Source organism: Hyla sarda, chromosome 1 (assembly GCF_029499605.1).
Source record: "Hyla sarda isolate aHylSar1 chromosome 1, aHylSar1.hap1, whole genome shotgun sequence".
In the NCBI taxonomy this organism is placed as follows: domain Eukaryota; kingdom Metazoa; phylum Chordata; class Amphibia; order Anura; family Hylidae; genus Hyla; species Hyla sarda.
Window position 1 is genome coordinate 280,512,288 of NC_079189.1, and position 24,196 is coordinate 280,536,483.

At 41.5% G+C, this 24,196-nt stretch overlaps 1 protein-coding gene across 1 annotated transcript in view; it reads right to left on the reverse strand.

Moving 5' to 3' along the window:
* Window positions 1–594: 594 nt before the first annotated feature.
* Window positions 595–24,196, reverse strand: part of RAB8A (RAB8A, member RAS oncogene family) — a 95,310-nt gene continuing 71,708 nt past the window's right edge. Inside the window, exons 7-8 of the mRNA XM_056573299.1 lie at window positions 17,142–17,192; window positions 595–5,630 (exon numbers count right to left, since the gene is read on the reverse strand). Of these exons, the coding sequence (XP_056429274.1) occupies window positions 5,538–5,630; window positions 17,142–17,192 (144 nt within the window). The 3' untranslated portion in view covers window positions 595–5,537. The remainder of the gene's footprint in view (window positions 5,631–17,141; window positions 17,193–24,196) is intronic.

Consider the following 24,196-nt stretch of genomic DNA (forward strand, 5'->3'; position numbering starts at 1 on the left):
CAAAATATTACTAATAATTATTGTATGTATACTTTAACCTTTATTATATATCACGGTATGTTCACATCTGCTTCAGACGCTCTGCTTGGGGCCTCTGTCATGGAATCTGCTTAAAGGGGTACTCCACTGCTTCAGTACTTGGGTGTGGGTGCTAAGGCTCGTGATGTCACGGCCACTCCCCTCGCTACATGATGTCACAAGCTTTGGCGCCCACACTCAACGTTCGAAACAAAATGTTCCGAACACAGAGGCAGTGGAGTACCCCTTTAAAGAGGGCATGCGGCATTTCCATTCTTTTTAATATCCTCTGAAAGCCTAGGGTGCCGAGTAGAGATGAGCGAATTTACAGTAAATTTGATTCGTCACGAACTTCTCGGCTCGGCAGTTGATGACTTTTCCTGCATAAATGAGTTCAGCTTTCAGGTGCTCCCGTGGGCTGGAAAAGGTGGATACAGTCCTAGGAGACTGTTTCCTAGGACGGTATCCACCTTTTCCAGCCCACCGGAGCACCTGAAAGCTGAACTCATTTATGCAGGAAAAGTCATCAACTGCCGAGCCGAGAAGTTCGTGACAAATCGAATTTACTGTAAATTCGCTCATCTCTAGTGCCGAGTCTAGGGGTGTTTTTATTTTTTATGAATACATTCCCCTCCATTCTCGATATATAAGGGTTTTTGTACCTCCTGTATCTGTCAGATAGGTGTTATCATTCATTATAATATGGTGTAAGGTATTGCTCCAGTATGGGGCAGTGACTTACATATGAGGAGTGCTGGAGCCAGCAGTGTCATCTCAGTCCAGCCTGCAAGTGTAGTTGATAATGGGGGTAGTAGTACCTGCAAAACCCTTTTCTCTTCCAATTCCCCATGTTGTTTCAACTCCCCAAAGATGAGAGAAAATGCAGCAAATCCACAGGCAATGTACAGCAGCTATAGAAGGGCTATGGAGAGAGACCTAGTGCTGCACCAGATACCCGCTCACAGTTCCATGTAGAATCCACAGAGCTCGGGGAGTTGTCGGGTCCCTGAGAAGGATTTGTTGTGTAATGGCTGCAGGTCCTTTCTAGAGCACTGCTCCTGCTCCCGCTGTACACACACAGCATTATTATTAGGGATTTGCCTGTCTAATTCATTGATAGAGGGGGTACAAAAAGCCTCATATCTCGGGAATGGAGAGGGGGCGTATTTCATAAAATATAAACATCTCTAGACTAAGAGCACCCTAAGCTTTCAGGAGATATTAGAATTTTGGGGTACAAACAGGATAATTAGATATGCATATGCTGCATGCAGTATTTTTTTGTCTGGTTATTTTCCAGTGAAATGATGGATACCAGCAGAAAACCCCACAGGCTCATCATGCAGCAGACTGGTCAGCTTAGTTTTCAGGCCAAAAATAAAATCTGTGACAAAGGCCCCGGATGGAGCCTCCAACGTAGATATGAATCTTGCCGTAAATAGTGAAAGCTACAGATTGCTGCCAACCTGCTTTCCTTTGCCAACTAAGTAACTGATCTAGATTTGAGTAACAACTAAGAGCTGGGCATGATGGCATTCATGTACATTAAAAAGGCAAAACTGCTACAGACACTCTTTAAAGCAGTGACTAAGCAAAGGTGAATGCTAGAAGCAGACGTTTGTGTCACATGATGTCCAGTACATGCGGATGGCACAAGTTGAGTCATATGATTTGCATATCATTAATGTTACGCAATTTTTTTTTCTTTTAGCGGAGATTGTAGAGGGCAGTTGTGGCTGCAATCAGGTCAGAAACAATAGTAGGCTGCTAGGTGCAAACTCCCTATACTAGGTGTGAATAAATAGGATCATACCCCATGCAACCCCATGCATTACAACTGGACAGAGCATGCTCCACATTAGAATGAGCAGATGTTTGTCTCTATCACGGATAGAATGATTCACTGGTGAAATGTCCATGAAACATGACAGGTTTACACAAAACAATATATGCATATAAAAGAGTGTGCCTTACAATTTATTTGTGCTCAGTTTTAGAACAACCAGGGATTGGTCCATGAAATAGAAGCAAAATTGCCTTACGTAATGGGCTGTAAATCCACCAGATCCACTCTTTGGTCATAGAATGTGCATTGCTTAGAATAAACAAATCCCTCTACATCTATTTTTAAGATAAAAAGGACAAAATAACCTGTGCAGAAAACAATATAAAAAAATTGTTGTCATGTCCTTGGGAAGAAATAAAGGGGTAGGGGGGGAAAGCAGATACAGGGCAGAGTGGTCATTGGTTTCACGCACAGCCAGACATGCTTTAGATCTGCTTCACATTTCTATAAAAAAAAAGACACAAACTGATTGAAAAAAATTAAAGCTATTAAATATGAATATTTAGGAATGTAAGCCGTCACTATATCTTGTGGCCATAAAATAAAATATATTAGAGCCACTCACACAAATTTAGAATTTCTCTTAAAACTGAAAAAGTATAACACTTCCTGAGTTCAGCAGAGAACATTCTTAAGAAGTCAACATACAGTACAGCCAGATTACAGTGAGAAGTTTGGTGAACTTCTGAAAAAAAAAAAAAAAAATTTATGTGGGAAAACTGTCCAATAAAAAAAATAAAAATAAAAAATACAAGAATCGGCCACTTTGCTCCTTGGAATATGGCTCTGGATGCAGTGGGGCAGCAAATGACTGCTACAGTGAGTCGGCCAGTTTATATTATATATATATATATATATGCATGCTACTACACGTTTGATAGCTGTTAGGGTATAAGAGTAAACTGTACCTTTCCTGGAGCTGATGGTGTGTTGCTAAAATTGCCTTTTTTTTATTTCTCAACCAAGTGTCAAGGAAACAGAGCTGAACTGCTCAAGTGCCACAGCCCTGGCATGTCTCTTGCCCTCACCTCTCAGCCCCTCCTTGACTCAAAAACAGGGCCCTGAACATCAAGGATGGGCTGGATGGTGAAGACAAGCAAGTAGGCGTGCCAAGCTGTGGCACTGGACATTGCTAAAACTTGGCTAAGAAATAAAAGGAGATCATTTTAAGTTTGGCAACCACCATCAGCTCCGGGAAGGGTTTGCTTTAATACCCTAACATCTATACAAGGGAGTCTGTAGCTCTTACCAGCAAATATGCATGACAGATTTCCTTTTAATTACTTTCTAGCAAATGTTGTTCAGAAATATGGTCATTGAGGGAAATGTAGTACTAAGGTATTATAGCTACACATTTTGTGCAGTCAAGTAATCAGTCATTAAAGGGGTATTCCAGGAAAAAACTCTTTAATATCAACTGGCTCCAGAAAGTTAAACAGATTTGTAAAATACTTGTATTAAAAAAAATCTTAATCCTTCCAATAATTATCATCTGCTGAAGTTGAGTTATTTTCTGTCTGGCAACAGTGCTCTCTGCTGACATCTCTGCTTGACTTGGGAACTGCACAGAGTAGAAGAGGTTTGCTATGGGGATTTGCGTCTACTCTGAACTGTTCCCGAGACAGGTGTCATCAGAGAGCACTTACACAGAAAACAAACACTCAACTTCAGCAGCTCATAAGTACTGAAAGGATTAAGATTTTTTAATAGAAGTAATTTACAAATCTGTTTAACTTTCTGGAGCCAGTTGATCTATAAAAAAAAATGCTTTACTGGATAACCCCTTTAAGGATGTGCTTTGTAGAAACATAGTACCTTTAAAATGGATACAACACATATGAGAATTAAATCAACTGAACATTGTGGGATCACCATAATCTGTTGCAAACATTTCCGACTAGGTCTAGAAATTCCACTAACCACAAAGCATGGTTTATACAGCAGATTTGGAAGAACAAATGGTTTACTCTTTAGTAAACGTTTACATTGGCCCTGATTTACTAACAGGATCCCGACTCATTTATCGGGTTATGCGACACAATTTGTGTCACACTTCCTCTGCGACACATTTTACTGGTAAAAACCCGACAGTTTTCTAATTACTTGGAGTATTTTTTTAACCCGACTAAAGGGGCGTGGCTTGCATACTTAGGGGCGGGTTCTCGACATTTTCCTGAAAACCCGACAGTTGTATTTCAAAACCCACCAGAAAAATTGTGAAATACTGAACTTGAAAACATGACTGCCTTGAGGTGTGGGGAACCTGAGGAAGTCCTGTTACTTTGTCCCCTTAATAGACTTTATATTACATTTTTTATTTATAAATTTTTGGGAATTTTTTATTTTTTTAAATCTTGGCTTTCATTTCCTTTTTTATTTTTTACTTGTTAACCCATTAACGATCATGAATGTAAAGTTACGTCCTGGTGCAGAGTTGCTTTGCTTTATTTATTTACTTTTATTTTTCCTGTGCGACAGAATTTAATGTCATGCAACAGAATTTTCCCGACACATGGGACACATTGATAAATACGTGTGAGAAGAAATAGTCGGGGGGGAAAAAAAACCTCTGAAAATAACTTGACACTCTTAGTAAATCAGGGCCATTGTGTATTAGGAAGGTAGGAACACTGGATTTTACCAACTAGGTTTAAACGTTCACCAAACAGCTTATTCAACTAAAACTTACAAAATGATCATACTCTAGTAAATCAGAATCGAGAGCAGCAGCCAAGTTTTCTCAATTACTAACTCTAGTTTTTGGCACTGTTCTGCTCCATTGCAGCAGCAATTTTTGCAAAACCGCTTGTATGATCTGTAGCTAAATTTTACTTGTCACTTTTAGATGATGAAAAAGTGACAACCAGTATAGCCGTAGATTTACTGTCATATTTGCAGAAACGGCAGCTACAAATAAATAAAATCATCCATTAATCTAAGTTTTGGGTGAAAATCATTAAAAAACGAAATTATCAAACAACATCTAGAAAATGTGATGTATCCATGCTTAAAGTGTAAACCATAGAAATGGTGCAGTAGGTAAAATTATGGAATTAGGCAAAACTAAAATGCATAAATTACACAAATCTCACCTGAAATTAAAGCAAAACAAAATGATTTTGGTTTTACTATTAGATCCAACATGGAAGACTCATACTGGAATGCAAGTGGAAGGTGCACATTTATACAAACATGTATATGTGTAAATATGTAACTCAACCAAACTTTTTTGTCTACTTGTATGTTTTATATATATCCTTTATAAATTATGTGCAGGTCCCCAAATTTAAAGGAACACCACATTTTGAGGTTAGTCAAAGACATGGAAGAATATATGGCTCTGTAGGAATGCCTGGAAATATAAACACTGGGCCTGAAATTTTATATTAAGATAGTCCGGTGTTTAACTTAAAAAAAAAAAAAAAAAAAAAAAAAAAAAGTTAGTTATAACATAGTAATTGGAATAATGATGATGAAGAAATGTACAAACTTAGAACATGTTCCAGAACAGCTAGGTTGGGCAGTTGCTAAGATAGAGTTTGTCACTCTTTTTAAGGTAGCCCAAATATGGCAGAGCTGGTGCTTTAAAGGATCTAGGTCTGTGGTGATGGGAATTCAGATACAGGCACAGTCCAGTTTGATGGAGCAAAGTACTCCTTTAAGGCAATGTCCCTCACAGAAGGACACATCGGAAGAAACTGCTTTTCTTTTGCTGTTCTTGGGTAATTTTGACGCCTTGGTTACTGCCTTGGGAACTAGTTCCCTCCTGAAAAAAAAACGGACACATTAAATACTTTGATCAGTAGTCAAGGAGGACACAAATAATAAAAATAAAAAAAATATTAAAATGGTGAACAATGTCCAAAATGCCTCATCTAAAACATAGGGTAGATTTACTATTGCAAAAACATTCCTTGCTTCATGTGTTATGTGTTTTAGACACTTTCCATCTTAGCCAACAAATTAGAGTGGCCCTGCAAATCCATAAATAGTAGGAAGGGCACTTCAGGAGACCGCATGAGGTTATAGCCGCTTCACTGCTGTAAAGCCACAGTTAAGTTATTCCTGGGCTCATTTAAACAAACACATAAAAGAACAATGGGGGAGATTAATCAAAACCTGTGCTGAGGAAAAGTTGACCAGTTAGTTGCCCATAGCAACCAGACTGCTTTTATTTTAGCAAAAGCCTTGTTAAAAATGAAAGAAGCGATCTGATTTGTTGCTATAGGCAACTGTTCAACTTTTCCTCTCCACTGGTTTTGAGAAATCTCCTCCAATAGGACTAAAAATACATTGAACTCATTGCAATCATTAAAGCCCTAAACTCTTGTGGAATCTAATTTGGAAATCCAGACAGCTTCCTTTCTAAATAAAGTCATCTGCTTATCCATATTCAGGGAGAACGTCTAACCTGTACAAGGCCAAAGAATCTGAACGGATGCATTGCGCACTCTCCCCATGTACGGACCTCGTAAGCTCACAGTGGTCTGGCAACTGAGAAACTGTTTAATGTTGGGGATGTGGCAGGCCATGTAAAGTCCCTCACTTGTTGAATATTGTCTGTACCTGCACTATACTTAAATGAAAAAACTCATTTCTGTCTTCCTGCTTCCTAGTCTGATCAGTATGCTACCTTTCTAAAATGCTTTTTCAATCTTTATTCGGAGATGTGCCCTCATTGGGATGTGCTGTTCTAACTCTGCTGCCTGCTCAATACAACAACTGCCCATAAGGAAGGGCTTGCTTCACATGTGGGGAGTAAAAGCCATTATAATTCAAATACAAATATGACACACTCTGTTTAGGATACTCCCTGAGCACCACATAAGGAACTGGACTGCTAAACTTGGCTGGAAAGTGCATATTCATAGTACTGGCTTTCCTTTAATATTGCACAAAATCCTGAGATTCAGCTTCTAACAACCATCTCACACAATAAAAAAGATCACTGAAATTGCATGATAAATATGATCAGTCTCAAAAAGGGGTTACAGTTGTTATAAATCATTCTTGACTCCAACACTGCTAGAAAAACATTTATATAGGGGATAAGATGTTTTTGCCCGGAATACCCCTTTAAGGATAATAACCTACTAAACTAATCTGATCAGCTTCTTTACGTTCTCAGTCCTGTTATGTGGGGAAGGAGGGTAAACCCTGTAAAAAGCGCACTTTATATTGGACTAAATATATCTTAATTGCCTTTTGGAAAACTACTGGTTTAGGGCTCGTTCACACGGCCGTCTGTCCCCGTTGTTTAATCCCCGTTTTGTTTCCTTTCTTGCAGGCTTTAAACGGATTCAAAACGGTTAAAAAAAAAATCCCATTCATGTGAATGGGATTTTTTTTTACAATCCTTCTGCTCCTGTCTGAACTCATTTGGTTTTTTTTTACAGCAGAAAAAACGGCACATGAAGTATTTTTTCTTCCGTCCAAAAAACGGAAGAAAAAACGGATACAGTAAATTTAACATTGAAGGTATGGAAAACGGATGAGCCTTTAATGTCATCCGTTTGCATCCGTTTTTTCGATCTGTTTTTACTTTTGAGCATGCTCAGAACAAAAAAAAATGGGGGGGGGGGGGGGGTTTATTAACTGAACAAAAACGGATACAAACGGATAACATCCATTTCCATCTGTTTTTGTCCGTTTTTTTAAGTCCGTTTGACGGGAGAAGAACAGGACTGGTCTAGACGGCCGTGTGAACGCAGCCTTACTGTTGTACTCCTTGAGACTTTTTTTTTTTTTTTCTCTGGCACGTGATCAGCTTCTATGAGAATGTCAGTTATAGATTGGACCGGGGAGAAGCTGTGGATGTTGTATATCTGGAATTTATACTGTGCCGCATAAAAGGTTAAAGGGGTACTCCGGTGGAAAACTTTTTTTTTTTTAAATCAACTGGTGTGAGAAAATTAAACAGATTTGTAAATTACTTATTAAAAAATATTTACCCTCCCAGAGGAAATTCTTTTCTTTTTTAATTTCTTTTTTGTCTCGTCCACAGTGCTAACTGCTGACACCTCTGTCCGTTTTAGGAACTGTCCAGAGCAGCATAGGTTTGCAATGGGGATTTTCTCCTGCTCTGGAAAGTTCCTGATACAGACAGAGGTGTCAGCAGAGAGCACTGTGGACAAGACAAAAAAAAGAAATTCAAAAAGAAAATAATTTCCTCTATAGCATACAGCTGCTAAAAAGTAATGGAAGGGTAAAGATTTTTTTTTATAGAAGTCATTTACAAATCTGTTTAACTTTCTGCCACCAGTTGATTTAAAAAATATAATGTTTTCCACGGGAGTACCCCTTTAATATATAAAATGAGGAAACTGGGACTGGGGGGGATATACGTAAATGGGTTAGCAACTGGTTCAGTGATCGGAAGCAGAGGGTGGGGATCAATGGAACTTACTCTGGTTGGCTGACAGTTACAAGTGGAGTACCATAGGGATCAGTACAGGGTCCACTTTTTAATATGTTTATTAATGACCTTGTAGAGGGATTACAGAGTAGAATTTCTATATTTGAAGATGACACTAAACTGGGTAATAATATTACAGAGGGATCTGGGGAAGCTGGAGGCTTGGGCCCAGACACTGCAAATGCAATTTAATGTGGATAAATGTAAGGTTATGTACTTAGGCCATAAAAACTAAGAGTGCGTTCACACGGCCGTCTGTCCCCGTTCTTTTATCCCCGTTTCAGTTCTGTTTTTGCATACTGTAAACGGATTAAAAACGGTTTAAAAAAAATCCCATTCATGTCAATGGGATTTTTTTTTTTTTACAATCCGTTTACATCCCTGTGCACCCGTTTGCACTCCTTTCCGTTTTTTTCATGGAAGAAAAAAAACCGGCACATGCAGTATTTTTTCTTCCGTGATAAAAATGGAAGAAAACACGGACATCATAATTTTAACATTGAATGGCAAACGGATGAAGCTTTAATGTCATCCGTTTGCACCAGATTTAAAATATCTGTAATTACATATGAGCATGCTCAGAAGAGGTGACATCAGCAGACTCCTACAATCCCTGCAGGATTTTTAAAATGTACAATGTATATTAAAAGCGCTGTGGTGGGGGGGCAAGATATATAGTGCTATATATCTAACCCCCCCCAGCGCATTTATAAAGATATAACCCCCGCCAGCGCATAAATATATACCCCGCAGTATATATATGTGACCCCCTGCAGGTGCATTTATAATTACATACCTCCCACCGGCGCAATTATCAATATATACCCCCGCCAGCGCATTTATGTGACCCCCCCCGCCAGCGCATATGTCATTAATGCAGCGCTATCTGTGAATAGTATTTTACTCGCAGAGCATCGCACCAGCCGCCGCCGCCGCGATGCTGATAGAATACTATTCATACATAGCGCTGCAGGGGCATATTATACAGAAGTGCTGTGGGGGCCAGATATATAGTATTATCTGGCCCCCACAGCACTTCTATATAATATGCCCCTGCAGCGCTATGTATGAATAGTATTCTATTAGCAGCATCGCGGCGGCAGCTGGTGCGATGCTCTGCGAGTAAAATACTATTCACAGATAGCGCTGCATTAATGACATATGTGCTGGCGGGGGGGGGGGGGGGGTCACATAAATGCGCTGGCAGGGGGCATATAATTATAAATGCGCCGGCGGGGGGGTATATAATCATAAATGCGCCTGCGGGGTATATATTTTTGCGCTGGCGGGGGTTATATCTTTATAAATGCGCTGGGGGGGGGGGGGATAGACATATAGCGCTATATATCTTGCCCCCCACAGCGCTTTTAATATACATGGTCCATTTTAAAAATCCCGCAGGGAGCCCTGAATGGCTCCTCGGTACCGGCCATTCAGAGCTCCCTGCGGGGAATTTAAAATTTAAAAATGGAATGAAAATACATCGTGTACATCGCAGGGTTGCGGACCATGCCGCCCGCTCCCCTGCTTAATAACTTCTGATCGGATCTTAGAAGTGAGACCCGGTGCGATCAATCACTCAGCCCCTGTACTACTACCCCCATCATGGAAGAGTCTGTTAGGGGTAGTAGTACAAGGACTAATGTAGCCTCCCCAGCTGCCGGCAGACTCCTGCAGCCAGGAACTACTACTCCCACCATGGAAACAAGTCTGTTCCATGATGGGAGTAGTAGTAGTCCAGGCTGCAGGAGTCTGTAGGTGGCTGATTTTTCATAAAAATAAAATACGGATTAAAAAACGGTTCAAAACGGATACCCGTTTTATCAGCCATTTCTATCCGTTTTTTTTTTTTATAAACTGAAAACGGAACGGGGGCAAACTGCCATGTGAACGCACCCTAAGGGAGAGATTTAGCAAAACCCTGTATACATTTAGCAAAACTTGTGCCTATAGCAACCAATCTTTCTTTCTCTGTACATTTAGAGGGAGATTTATCAAACCTGTGTAATTATGTGCTACATTAGATTAAACTTTTACTGAAAAGGACTTGTACTGGTAGACAGCAAGCTTCACTTTAGTGATCAATGCCAGGCAGCAGCTACCAAGGCAACAAAGTCATGGGATGTATCAAGAGGCTTGTGACAAGGACATAGTTTTGCCTCCGTATAAATCATTAGTCAGACCACATATAGAGTATTGTGTCTAATTTTGGGCACCTGTATATAATAAAGACATGGCTGAACAGGAGAGGGTGCAGAGGAGGGCAACAATGATAATTAATGGTATGGGAGGATTACAGTACCAAGACAGGTTATCAAGCATGGGGTTATTTAGTTTAGAGAAAAGATGCCTTAGGCTGTATTCACACCACGTTTTGTACATACGGGTGCCGGATCCGGCGGGGGGAGGGGCAAACCGGGCGCTCCCGTACCCCAGCCAAATTAGTATACTATGGTTTTAGGTCCGGTCCAAAACCGCATACGGGTCAAAATTGAGCCGACTGGAGTCACCGTTTGACTCCGGTCGGCTCATTAAAGTAAATGGAGTCACGGGCTGATTCGGCTGGGGTATGGGAGCGCCCGGTTTGCCCCTCCCCCCGCCAGATCCAGCACCTGTATGTACAAAACGTGGTGTGAATGCAGCCTTAGGGTGATTTGATCACAATGTACAAATATATGAATGTACAGTATAGAGATCTTTTTAGTTACCTTTTTTACCTAGGTTGGTAACCATGACAAGGGGGCATCCTCTAAGTCTACAGGAAAGAAGGTTTCACCATCACAGACGGAGATTCTTTACAGTAAGAGTAGTTAGACTATGGAACGCTATGTCACATGCTGTCTGATAAATTACAAGAGGGACCTAGTAGTTTTTTTTCCCTGGAAAAATTTACTATTACATGGTATGGATACTAGATTTATGGGGATAGAACATTGATCCAGTGATTGTTTTATTTTTATTTTTTATATTAATATTTTAAAATTTTGAATTGGGAATGAAGTTCCCTCTGTTTTTGGGGCAATTGGCATCTACTTTATAGGTATCTTTTTGCCTTCCTTCGGATCAACACAGTAGGGTTAAAGGTTAAACTTGATGGACTCTGGTCTTTTTTCAATCTAGTGGCTATGCAACTAGAGGTATTGGGAACATCAGAGGTCTGTGAGAACAAGTATTGGCTCATTGTCTAATTGAATATATAAGGTTGGGGTGGGGGGGGGGGGGGGTCAACAGATTCTTTCAAGTTCTTAGGCCTTAAATGTGTAGAGTAATGCTCCCCAAATATGGATAAACAGACCTTATTAAGAAAGGAAAGGATCTATATAAAAAAATCTGAAATCTAGACCGCTTAATCGGGGCTTAATGTGAGATTCAATGTATTGCATGAGTAAGTGGAAGTGGTGTCCTCTCATGTGGTCTCCTGAAGACCTGCTTTTATTTATTAATTATTTTTTTTGAATAAAATTTGATATTCTAACTTTGAGAGGGTGAGAGCAATGATATACTTCCTTCTTTGGATTATGTACGTACTAGGTTTTGGTTCACCCTCCCTCTTGTGGTTCTGGGCCACATTCATGTCATTAAAATGACTATACTTTGGAAGTGTTTGTTCCTTCTGGAGCATGCCTCCCAACTAGTTTCTATGTCCTTTTTTAAGAAGTTGCATTTTTTTGTCCACATTTTATTTGGGGTTCAAACTGGTCTAAGCTAAGCTTTTCAATGCCCCTAAAATAGGGTAAACATGGGGTCTCGATGGGTTGTGATAAGGGACAGAGGGTCCTTAACTGCCTCCATGCTGTTTGAATGGCACTCTAAGAACACAGACAACCTCAGCAGCCTATAACACTGATCAATGCTATGCTATAACACACTATTGAAGTGTTTGCAATTAACAGACTATGGCCCAGATTTATTAAACTGTGTGAGAAAAAAAAAAAGTGTGATTTTCTCACAGCAACCAATCACAGCTCAGCTAATGAGCTATGGTAAAGTGAAAGCTGAGCTGTGATTGGTTGCTGTGGGAAAAATCACTGAATTTTTTCTCACACAGTTTGATAAATCTGGGCCTATATGCAATAGTCCCCTAAGGAGACTTATTACAATTTTTATTTAAAAATGTTTTAATGTAAATAAGCCCCTCCTCTAATAAAAGTTTGACTCAGCCCCCTTTTCCTATTTTTCAAATAAAAACACACATATTTGTTATCACTGTATGCTGAAATGTCAAAATGTACAATATACCGCACGGTAAAAACCTAAGAAAAACTAAAATTCCAGAATTGCTGATAATCACTTACTTCATATCTAACAAAAACAAATTAATAAAAAGCCCATCAAAACAAAAATGGTACCATTAAAAACTACAGCGCAAAAAATTATTCTTCATACAGCAGGGATGTGGAAATCCTATTGCCCGACGCTCGGGACACGTAGTTCCTGGCAGGTGAATCGCCCCCCACCCCCCTGCTGTACAATCGTGGGGGTACTATCCACTGTGGAGGTTTCTAGTGGGCTCACATCCTCCCATCCGTGGCAAGGAGGATCAACCAAATGAACACAGATCAATGGAGTTCAATAGAACTGCATTGTTCTGTATGACGTATCTAATGATTCCTCCTAATAAAGTGTATTAAAAAAAAAGTAAAAAAATTAACCCCTTCCATATTAACCAGTTGCAATCTCTGGAAGAGCCGGCTCGTCCTACAACAGCAAGCGGTGTATGGTGTGTCCTGACTAGAGCCCGCGCCATACCAGCCGGCCCCCAGCTGATTCTTGTAGCTGGGTGCACCATTAATAGCCTAAATTCGACGATTGCCGCAGCCAGCTATTAACCCTTTAGATCGCCGCTGTCAAGGTAGACAGCAGTGTCTAAAAAGGGACCTTTTACGAGTCCCAGGTGGTCCAGTTGGGTGGATCGCCCCCTGTGGTGCGATCCTACTGCTCCCCTGCTCCAACGGCTGTCCCGGCCCTGTGACTGATAGAACCAGGCTTTATTAACAAAGCACAGAGCACACAGATCAATGTGGTTCTATGGAACCACATTGATCTGTATGAGGACATGTCCGGACCAATTTTTGCTTTTACACTCAAATTTTTTCCTCCTCGCCCTATAATAGCCATAATTACCTACTATAATGATCCCTGTTCATTTTTCAAGAACATTCTCCGAACCTCCCCCCCCCCCCCCCCCAAAAAAAAAAATTATATTATATTATTATATTATATTATATTATATTATAATATATATATATATTATAATATATATATATATATATATATATATATATATATATATATACACACACACATATATACATACACAAACACACACACACACACATACATACACAAATATACATATCTATCTATCTATCTATCTATCTATGTACATATACATATATATACACACACACATATATTAATTTTTTCGGGGGGGGGGAAGAGATGGTGTTCGGAGAATGTTATTGAAAAATATATAATCGGTGAAGTGAAATTGAAATAAAGATAATTTTTCACATTTGGTGACTTTCTTTTCTATGCCATTTACCTGCTGGTTGAGCTAACATGTTTTTGATACTTTAGGTCGCCTGATTACAGCAATACCAGATTTGTATAGTTGCCGTCATGTTTTACTAATTAAAAAATAATATTCAGAACTTTTTCGAATTTCAGTTATTTGTATCAGTACCATTTTGGCATTGATCTGACTTTTTAAATTGCTTTTTTACTTTTTTTTCTGGGATATTATAAAAATTGCAATTCTGTGTTTTTTTTTTACATTTACGTCATTTACTGTAGGGGATACATAATGTTATATTTCAATAGTTCGTACAATTACGCACGCAGCAATACTAAATATTCTTATTTTTATTATGTTTACGTGTTTTTATATAGGGAAAGGCACCCCCTTTTCCTATATAAAAACATGTAAACATAATAAAAATGTAAACTTAACATGGAAGTGGTTAATGTGTGTCTTTTAAACTTTTACCGTATATACTCGAGTATAAGCAGAGTTTTTCAGCACAATTTTTCGTGCTGAAAACACCCCCCTCGGCTTATACTCGAGTGAACTCTCCGGCCTCAGTGGTCTTCAACCTGTGGACCTCCAGATGTTTCAAATCTACAACTCCCAGCATGCCCGGACAGTCATCGGCTGTCCGGGCATGCTGGGAGTTGTAGTTTTGAAACATCTGGAGGTCCACAGGTTGAAGACCACTGCCCGGGCCTTCGTCCTTATCCAGCCCCCCCCCCCCATCCCCCCTTTAGTTTTGTACTCCCCTCCGCTTGGCAGGACGTTCGGGTGAGCTGGTCCAGGCCATCTGTGCTGCAGGACCGTCCGGTGGGGAGGGATAGTTGTTCCGGGCTGTCCATCTTCACCAGGGGGGCCTCTTCTCCGCACTTCGGGCCCGGCCCCGGAATAATGACGTTGCCTTGACGACGACGCACAGGGACGTCCCTGTGCATCGTCGTCAAGGCAACCTCACTATTCCGGGCGCGAAGCGCGGAGAAAAGGCCGGTGAAGATGGACAGGCCGGTGAAGATGGACAGGCCGGAACGACTATCCCTCCCCACCGGACGGTCCCTGCAGCACAGATGGCCCAGACCAGCTCACCCGATCGGAGGAGAATACAAAACTAAAAGGGGGGTGGGGGGGTGGATGATGACGAAGGCCTGGGCAGCGGTCTTCAACCTGCGGACCTCCAGATGTTTCAAAACTCCAACTCCCAGCTGTCCGGGCATGCTGGGAGTTGTAGTTTTGAAACATCTGGAGGTCCGCAGGTTGAAGACCACTGTTAAATCAGACATTGACAAGCGGTGATGATGAAGGGGGTGGTGTGGGATGATGACAGGGTAATGATGAAAGGGGGGGGACGATGAAGGGGGGATGATGACAAGGTAATGATGAAGAGGGGATGATGACAAGGTAATGATGAAGGGGGGATGATGACAGGGTTATGATGAAAGGGGGGGGATGATGACAGGCGGTAATGATGAAGGGGGGATGATGACGGGGGTCTGGATGATGACAGGGGGGGATGATGTATTTCTCACCCTAGGCTTATAGTCGAGTCAATAACTTTTCCTGGGTTTTTGGGGTGAAATTAGGGGCCTCGGCTTATATTCGGGTCGGCTTATACTCGATATTAACTTTTATTAAAACTTTTTTGTTTTACACTATTAGACTTTTAGGAGGAATCATTGGATTCCCCATACAGATCAATAGAGTTCTCCATTGATCTGTGTGCTCTGCAATCCATTGCTAGAGCCTAGTCCAGCCAGGCTCTATCAATGACAGAGCCACAGACACCAGGGAAGCAGAGGTAAGCTCTTCGGCTACCTCTATAGTGGATCTCTCCCCCCCCCGTCAGGGCTCTGTGCAGCGAGGACAAGCAGGGCTCTGTGCAGCGAGGACAAGCAGGGCTCTGTGCAGCGAGGACAAGCAGGGCTCTGTGCAGCGAGGACAAGCAGGGCTCTGTGCAGCGAGGACAAGCAGGGCTCTGTGCAGCGAGGACAAGCAGGGCTCTGTGCAGCGAGGACAAGCAGGGCTCTGTGCAGCGAGGACAAGCAGGGCTCTGTGCAGCGAGGACAAGCAGGGCTCTGTGCAGAGAGGACAAGCAGGGCTCTGTGCAGCGAGGACAAGCAGGGCTCTGTGCAGCGAGGACAAGCAGGGCTCTGTGCAGCGAGGACAAGCAGGGCTCTGTTACATGCCACAGGCTCACACATGAGAATGATTGACAAGTCAGGAGCCTGCACAGAGCATTGCTTGTCCTGTCCTCACTTCTTGGATTTGGACTCCCAGGCAATAGCTGCAGGGACAGCACTTTTTCACGCATAAATATACAAATTTTTTTAACCAAAGTATATTACTAATATACATAATTCTATTATCTGCATTATATAAAAAGTTTGTTGACGACAGGTACACTTTAAAAGGCAACAGACTGCTTCTTAAAAATGTTAATGACTTCAAGTGCGAAAATGTTTTTCAGTTAAAGGACGGTTTCACATGGCAGAATTTCTGCACTGAAGTCTGCATGAATTTATAGCCAACACACTTCAATGGGATTCCGCTGTCCCATCCATACATCAGAATTTCTGCTGCAGGAATCCCATTGGTATGGATCTTGTAATGTGGTGACACTAAAGTATATTCTATATTTTTTATATATTTCTATTATGGCAATGTAGTAAAAAAAAAAACTATAAACATTTTGTACTGACACAGAATGACAGAATACAGCTGTACGTTTTTTTTTTTTACTAGTGAATGGCATAAATTAAAAATGCCAAAAAATGCCAAATAAATTGATTAAAATTAACCTATAAAATGTATGAACCCCAAAATGGATGCATTACAATTTTTTTTTTGTAGATCTGGCACCAGGAATACGACAGGGTTGGTGGCATAATATGTAACAGTGCAGCCCAGCCAATTACTGATCAAGCGGCAAGCGATTTGCTGAGCTGCACTGTGACGGATCAACCGCCAGCACCAGGATCATGATCATGTTTGGTTGTGTAGTTAGATTGTACTGGTCTATAATTGGGCCAAAACAGTCACACAACACTTTGAGGGTATGATCTCATGGTGACAAAAAACTGCCTGCAAGTGATGGATAATAGCAGCACGATCTTGCTGGCAAAACCACACACTAAAAAGCAGGTGGGGTTTCATCTCCTTGCAATAACTACACCTTATGACCATAGTCTTTCAATTACAGAAGCAATAAATAAGGTAACTTAAAAGGTTTACATTACCTTTTTTTGCAACTATAGGAACTGTAAATTTCCTGCACATTTATGTATGTTTACAAACAACAACTACCATCAATATAATCTCTAATACATGCTTTATCTTACCATTTTTTTGTCCATTTTTGCTTTGATGTCCCTTGCCAAAGTCAAAAAAGCCTACAAGAGAAATAACAATATGATAAATTATACATAATTCAACTCAAGCTACTGTGCTAGTACTAAAATAATTTGAGTACTTTAGTTTTTAACTTATTACAGTGGTTCTGCCAGGTCACCTAGGTCAGTATGAATGTGTACAAAGAATGTACTATATGAATGCATGAATTAAAGGGTTACCTCTTTTTTGTTTTTTATACCTCACCGTCTTATTAGTGAAATTAGATTGTTAGTCCCATTAAAGAAAATGACTATCGCTAATCTCATCTGCAGACTTCCATTGCGTGGACCATTCCATGCTGGACATTGGTCAGGGATACAGGCAGCGGCTAATATTGATATGCCATCTGTTGTGCTTGTAAAATACAACATAATAAGGTGAGCGCACTACCTCCCAACATAACCTTTAAAAAAAAGTAACACGCAGTGTGATTTACCATTAACATTAGCCAGGTATTGTTTCACCCCAGTATTTATTTTCTCTTAATCTACCCTTGGTGTGGAACTGTACTTTCAAATGTGATTTTTTTTTTCTTGTCATTTTCATTTGTGTGCGAGTGGATTTTTTGGGGGAGTATCATATGACATTAAGCTTCAGTTTGTCCTTTTTTCTCTTTGTCAGCCCAAAGAGCAGTGTGACATTATAGGTCACAGAACACAGAGACAGGGAGTGTGAGTCAGGGGAACTGCAGTTAATTGGTGTATGACTGTCTCCTATATTACTGCACTCCTGGTCTCAGAGAGGGCAGACATTCTGTCTTCAGCAGCATTCTGTGCATAGGAGGAGGAGAGCTGCCAGGAAAGACCTGATAGGTAATCATGTAGCTCACAGGGAATTCACCCACACTAGAAAGACGGATGTCATGTCTACACATGTAATCTTCTGTTTGATAGACTGATGATCACATGATCCAGCTGCAGTTAAGAAATGTATGGATATAGCTGAGCTGGGATTTAACAATTGACACAGAATGCCTACTAGTGGCGAGTTACCATTATTTTTTTTGGGGGGGGGGGGACCTAACACAAAACATGAATTGTTCCTTTAGGGTCTAATCACACGTACAGTATTCTGCACATATTTGATACTGCAGCTTTTAACCCCTTAAGGACCCAGCCATTTTACACCTCAGGACTCGGCCATTTTTTGCAATTCTGACCACTGTCACTTTAAACATTAATAACTCTGGAATGCTTTTAGATATCATTCTGATTCAGAGACTGTTTTTTCGTGACATATTTTACTTTAACATAGTGGTAAAATTTTGTGGTATCTTGCATCCTTTCTTGGTGAAAAATCCCAAAATTTTATGAAAAATTTGAAAATTTTGCATTTTTCTAACTTTGAAGCTCTCTGCTTGTAAGGAAAATGGATATTCCAAATAATTTTTTTTTTTTTATTCGCATATACAATATGTCTACTTTATGTATGAATCATAAAATTGACGTGTTTTTACTTTTGGAAGACACCAGAGAGCTTCAAAGTTCAGCAGCAATTTTCCAATTTTTCACAAAATTTCCAAACTGACAATTTTTCATGGACCAGTTCAGGTTTGAAGTGGATTTGAAGGGTCTTCATATTAGAAATACCCCACAAATGACCCCATTATAAAAACTGCACCCCCCAAAGTATTCAAAATGACATTCAGTCTGCGTTTTAACCCTTTAGGTGTTTCACAGGAATAACAGCAAAGTGAAGGAGAAAATTCACAATCTCCATTTTTTACACTCGCATGTTCTTGTAGACCCAATTTTTGAATTTTTACAAGGGGAAAAAGGAGAAAATTTATACTTTTATTTGTAGCCCAAATTCTCTCAAGTAAGCACATACCTCATATGTCCATGTAAAGTGTTCGGTGGGCGCAGTAGAGGGCTCAGAAGCGAAGGAGCGACAAGGGGATTTTGGAGAGTACGTTTTTTGAAATGGTTTTTGGGGGGCATGTTGCATTTAGGAAGCCCCTATGGTGCCAGAACAGCAAAAATCCCCCACATGGCATACCATTTTGGAAACTAGACCCCTTGTGGAACGTAACAAGAAATAAAGTGAGCCTTAATACCCCACAGGGGTTTCACGACTTTTGCATACGTAAAAAATAAAAAAAAAATCACTAAAAGGTGTGTTTCCCCCCCAAATTTCACATTTTTGCAAGGGTTAATAGAAGAGATGTGGTTACAAATTTTGGGGGGTATTTTCTGCTGAGTATGGAGGTACCCCATAAGTTGATCTGAAGTGCACTACGGGCGAACTACAATGCTCAGAAGAGAAGGAGTCATATTTGGCTTTTTGAGAGCAAATTTTGCTCGGGGGGGCATGTCGCATTTAGGAAGCCCCTATGGTGCCAGGACAGCAAAATAACCCCCACATGGCATACCATTTTGGAAACTAGACCCCTTGAGGAACGTAAGAAGGCGTAAAGTGAGCATTTACCCCCCACTGGTGTCTGTCATATCTTTGGAACAGTGGGCTGTACAAAATTTTTAATTTGCACAGCCCACTCTTCCAAAGATCTGTCAGACACCTGTGGGGTGTAAATTCTCACTGCACCCCTCATTACATTCCGTGAGGGGTGTAATTTCTGAAATGGGGTCACATGTGGGGTTTTGTTTTTTTTGCGTTTGTCAAAACCGCTGTAACAATCAGCCACCCCTGTGCAAATCACCTCAAATGTACATGGCGCACTCTCCCTTCTGGGCCTTGTTGTGCGCCCCCAGAGCAGTTTGCGCCCACATATGGGGTATCTCCGTTCTCGGGAGAAATTGCGTTACAAATTTTGGGGGGCTTTTTTCCCCTTTACCTCTTGTCAAAATGAAAAGTATAGGGCAACACCAACATGTTAGTGTAAAAAGTTTATTTTTTTACACTAACATGCTGGTGTAGACCCCAACTTCACCTTTTCATAAGGGGTGAAAGGAGAAAAAGCCCCCCAAGATTTGTTAGTCAATTTCTCCCGAGTACGGCGATACCCCATATGTGACCCTAAACTGTTGCCTTGAAATACGACAGGGCTCCAAAGTGAGAGAGCGCCATGTGCATTTGAGGCCTGAATTAGGGATTTGCATAGGGGTGGACATTGGGAATCACTGGCGTAGAATACCCCTAACAGGGTGCCTCCAGCTGTTGCAAAACTCCCAGCATGCCTGGACAGTCAACGGCTGTCCGGCAATACTGGGAGTTGTTGTTTTGCAACAGCTGGAGGCTCCATTTTGGAAAGAGTGGCGTACCAGGCGTTTTTCATTTTTATTGGGGAGGGAGGGGGGCTGTGTAGGGGTATGTGTATATGTAGTGTTTTTTACTTTTTATTTTATTTTGTGTTAGTGTAGTGTAGTGTTTTTAGGGTACAGTCACACGGGCCGGGGATTACAGCGAGTTTGAGCTGCCACGCAAAATTTGCTGCATCGCAAACTTGCAGCCCGATACTCACTGTAAGCCCCCTGCCCATGTGAATGTACCCTGTACATTCACAGGGGGGGGGGGGGGGGGACCTCCAGCTGTTGCAAAACTACTACTCCCAGCATGCCTGAGAATGTTTGGGAGTTGTGGTTTTGCAACAGCTGGAGGCACACGGGTTGGGAAACACTGAGTTAGGAAACAATGTTTCCCAACCAGTGTGCCTCCAGCTGTTGCAAAACCACAACTCCCAAACATTCTCCGGCATGCTGGGAGTAGTAGTTCGGCAACATCTTTAGAGCCAGATGTTGCCGAACTACAACTCCCAGCATGCTTGGAGTTGTAGTTTTGAAACATTTGGAGGACTACAGTTTGCAGACCACTAATACAGTGGTTCCCAATCTGTGCCCTTCCAGATGTTGCAAAACTACAACCCCCAGTATGCCAAAACTGTCCAGGCATGCTGGGAGTTGTAGTTCTGCAACATCTGAAGGGCCAGATGTTACAGCACTACAACTCCCAGCATGCCTGGACAGTAAGGGCATGCTGAGGATGTGTAGTTTTGCAACATCTGGAAGGGCACAGTGGTCCAAAAACTGTGGACCTCCAGATGTTGCAAAACTGCAACTCCCAGCATGCCCAGACGCAGCTGGGAGCAATGCATGTCGCTTTACGGCAACGTGCATTGCTGTAAAGGGCCCGACCGCGGCTGAATATATACTCACCTGTCGCCACCGCCATCTTCATCGTCTGGATCCGGGTCTTCAGGGACGAGGTAAGTACCGGGGCCGGTCCCCAGCACTCCCCCGTCCCCAGTCGCGTCCTCCGGTCTTCCTCCCGTCCTCTCCGGACTTTCAGGGGCCGGGCAGGACGGGAGGAAGTAACCGCCCCCCCCCCCCTCCTGCGAAGGTCGGTTAACTAACCGACGGATCGCAGGGTATAGGAGGAGGTGGCAGGCTTGCCACCTCACTCCTATACGTTAGCATGGTCCTGGCTATCTGTGACAGCCGGGATCATGTGAAATTACCGGGCGGTCGGGTCCCAGAGACCCGATCAGCCCAGTATCGCCGCAGATCGCAAGGGAGATTTCCCTTGCGATTTGCGGCGATCGCCGACATGGGGGGGCCTACATGGCCCCCCTCGGTGTTTGCCCTGGGTGCCTGCTGAAGGATTTCAGCAGGCATCCAGTTCCGATCTCTGCCCGGCGAGCGGCAGAGACCGGAAAACGCCAGGATGTACGGGGACGTCCTGGGTCCTTAAGGCCCAGGGTGCGGGGACGTCCCCGTATGTCCTGGGTCCTTAAGAGGTTAAAGGGGTAATCCCCTGGGAAACTTTTTTTTTTAATCAACTGGTGCCAGAAAGATAGACAGATTTGTAAATTGCTTCTATTTAAAAATCTTAATCCTTCCAGTACCTATCAGCTGCTCTATGCTCCACAGGAAGTTCTTTTCTTTTTAAAATTCCTTTCTTTCTGACCACAGTGGTCTCTGCTAACACCTCTGCACATTTTAGAAACTGTCCAGAGCAGGATACGTTTGCTATGGGGATTTGCTCCTACTCTGGACAGTTCCTAAAATGGACAGAGATGTCAGCAGAGAGCACTGTGGTCAGACAGAAATGAAATTCAAAAAGAAAAAAAAAGAAAAACTTCCTCTGGAACATACAGCAGCTGATAAGTACTGGAAGGGTTAATATTTTTAAATAGTAATTTACAAATCGGTTCTGGCACCAGTTAATAAAAAAAAAAAAAAAGTGGGGGAGGAAGAAGTGGGTTTGAAGTCATTGTGCAATTAGGGCTTGGGAACCCCCTGCGTTCACCAAGCCTGCTAGTTCGCATATAACAAAAAAACAGGCTTAACAGACTAACGAGTGCCAAATGTTAAGTGCCATTTTTATCAGTGTCCCCTGCACTACATGACAGATTTCTTTTAACCCCTTCAGGACCAGGCCAATTTTGGCCATTTTTCAAGTCTGACCTGTCCCACTTTATCTTGTTATAACTTCGGGACACTAACTTATCAAAGTGATTCTGAGATAGTTTTTTTTGTGACAAATTGTACTTAATGTTAGTGGTAAATTTTGGTCAATGCATCCTGCATTCTTGTGTGAAAAACTCAAAAATTCTGGGAAAAACTCAAAAATTTAGCATTTTTCTGATTTCCAGATTCTCTACTTTTAAGAAAGATAGTCATATGACAAAACAATTAAATTTGCATTTACAATAGGGATGTCCCGATACTAGTATCGGTATCGGGGGCCTATACTAGCCATTTGCATGTTATCGGGGACTCGTTCCAAATCAGTTACCTGCTGCCGCACCACTGCCCCATTCTCCCGTCTACATCATGGCGTCCTATGGAGGAGCATCTGACACATGTCACTCCACCTCCTCCACTGCACCAAGTGTAACGTATATGTCATATGCTCCTCCATAAGAAGCCATGATGCAGATGGGAGGACAGGAGAATGGGGCAGGGGAGCGGCAGCAACAGACAGAGGACAGTCGCAGGTTAGCTGTCTACAAGGGTGGGGGCTGCGGTCTACAGGGGGCTGCCACTAATGTCTACAAGGGGGGGTGCTACTAATGGGATAGTACTTACTATTAAAGGCAATCTTACAGCAGAGTCACCTGCACTAATTTACAGGTAGATAGTGCAGTTGACCCGGTTTCTACCGCTGCTCACCGTGAACATCAGCACAATTGCTTTGGAGACACTGGTCTCGGCGCCAATGCAAAATTCCCTGTTTCACCCAGTGGAGAAGAGAGAGAAATCAGCACGGTAAGCAGCGCCAGAAACAGGGTCACCCTGGTGTCAGATTCCCTTTAAAATAAAAGTACTCTGAATTGGTATCAGCGAGTATTAGAATTAAAGTATCCGTACTTTGTCTTTAAAAAAAAAAATTGTGTCAGGACATTTACAATATGTCTACTTTCTGTTGGCATTATTTGTTAAATGCTGTTTTACTTTTTAAAAGGACATTACAGGGCTTAGAAGTTTGGCAGCAATTTTCAAAATTATAGAGAAAATTTCAAAATTAGATCTTTTTAGGAACCAGTTCAGTTCTGATGGAGATTTGAGGGGCCTGTATGCAACGTAAAAACTGCACCCCTCAACGTAAACTTTGGGAAGTTTATTGACCCTTTAGGTGTTGCACAGAAATTAGAGTAAAGCGGAATTCAAAACTTATTTTTTCTTTTGCAAATATGCCATTTTGTTCAATTTTTCTGCATTGCATAGTGAGTATATAAATTAGGTATCGCTATAATCGTACCGAACAGCAGAATAAAAATAACGTGTAATTTATACTGCATGAATACAGCACGAATTCATGCAGTATAAATTACACGTTATTTTTAGTCTGCTGTTCGGTACGATTATGGCGATACCTAATTTATATACTCACTATATTCCATTACATTTTTATTTTATCAATGGAGCTGTGAGAGGGCTTATTTTATGCAGCATAAGTAGCAGTTTTGAATAGTACTATTTTGGGGTATGTCTGACATTTGGATCACTTTTTATTACATTTTTAGTGAGGCAGGATTACCAAAAAGCAGTAATTTTGGCCAATTATTTTTACACAGTGTTCACCTTGCAGTATCCATGACATG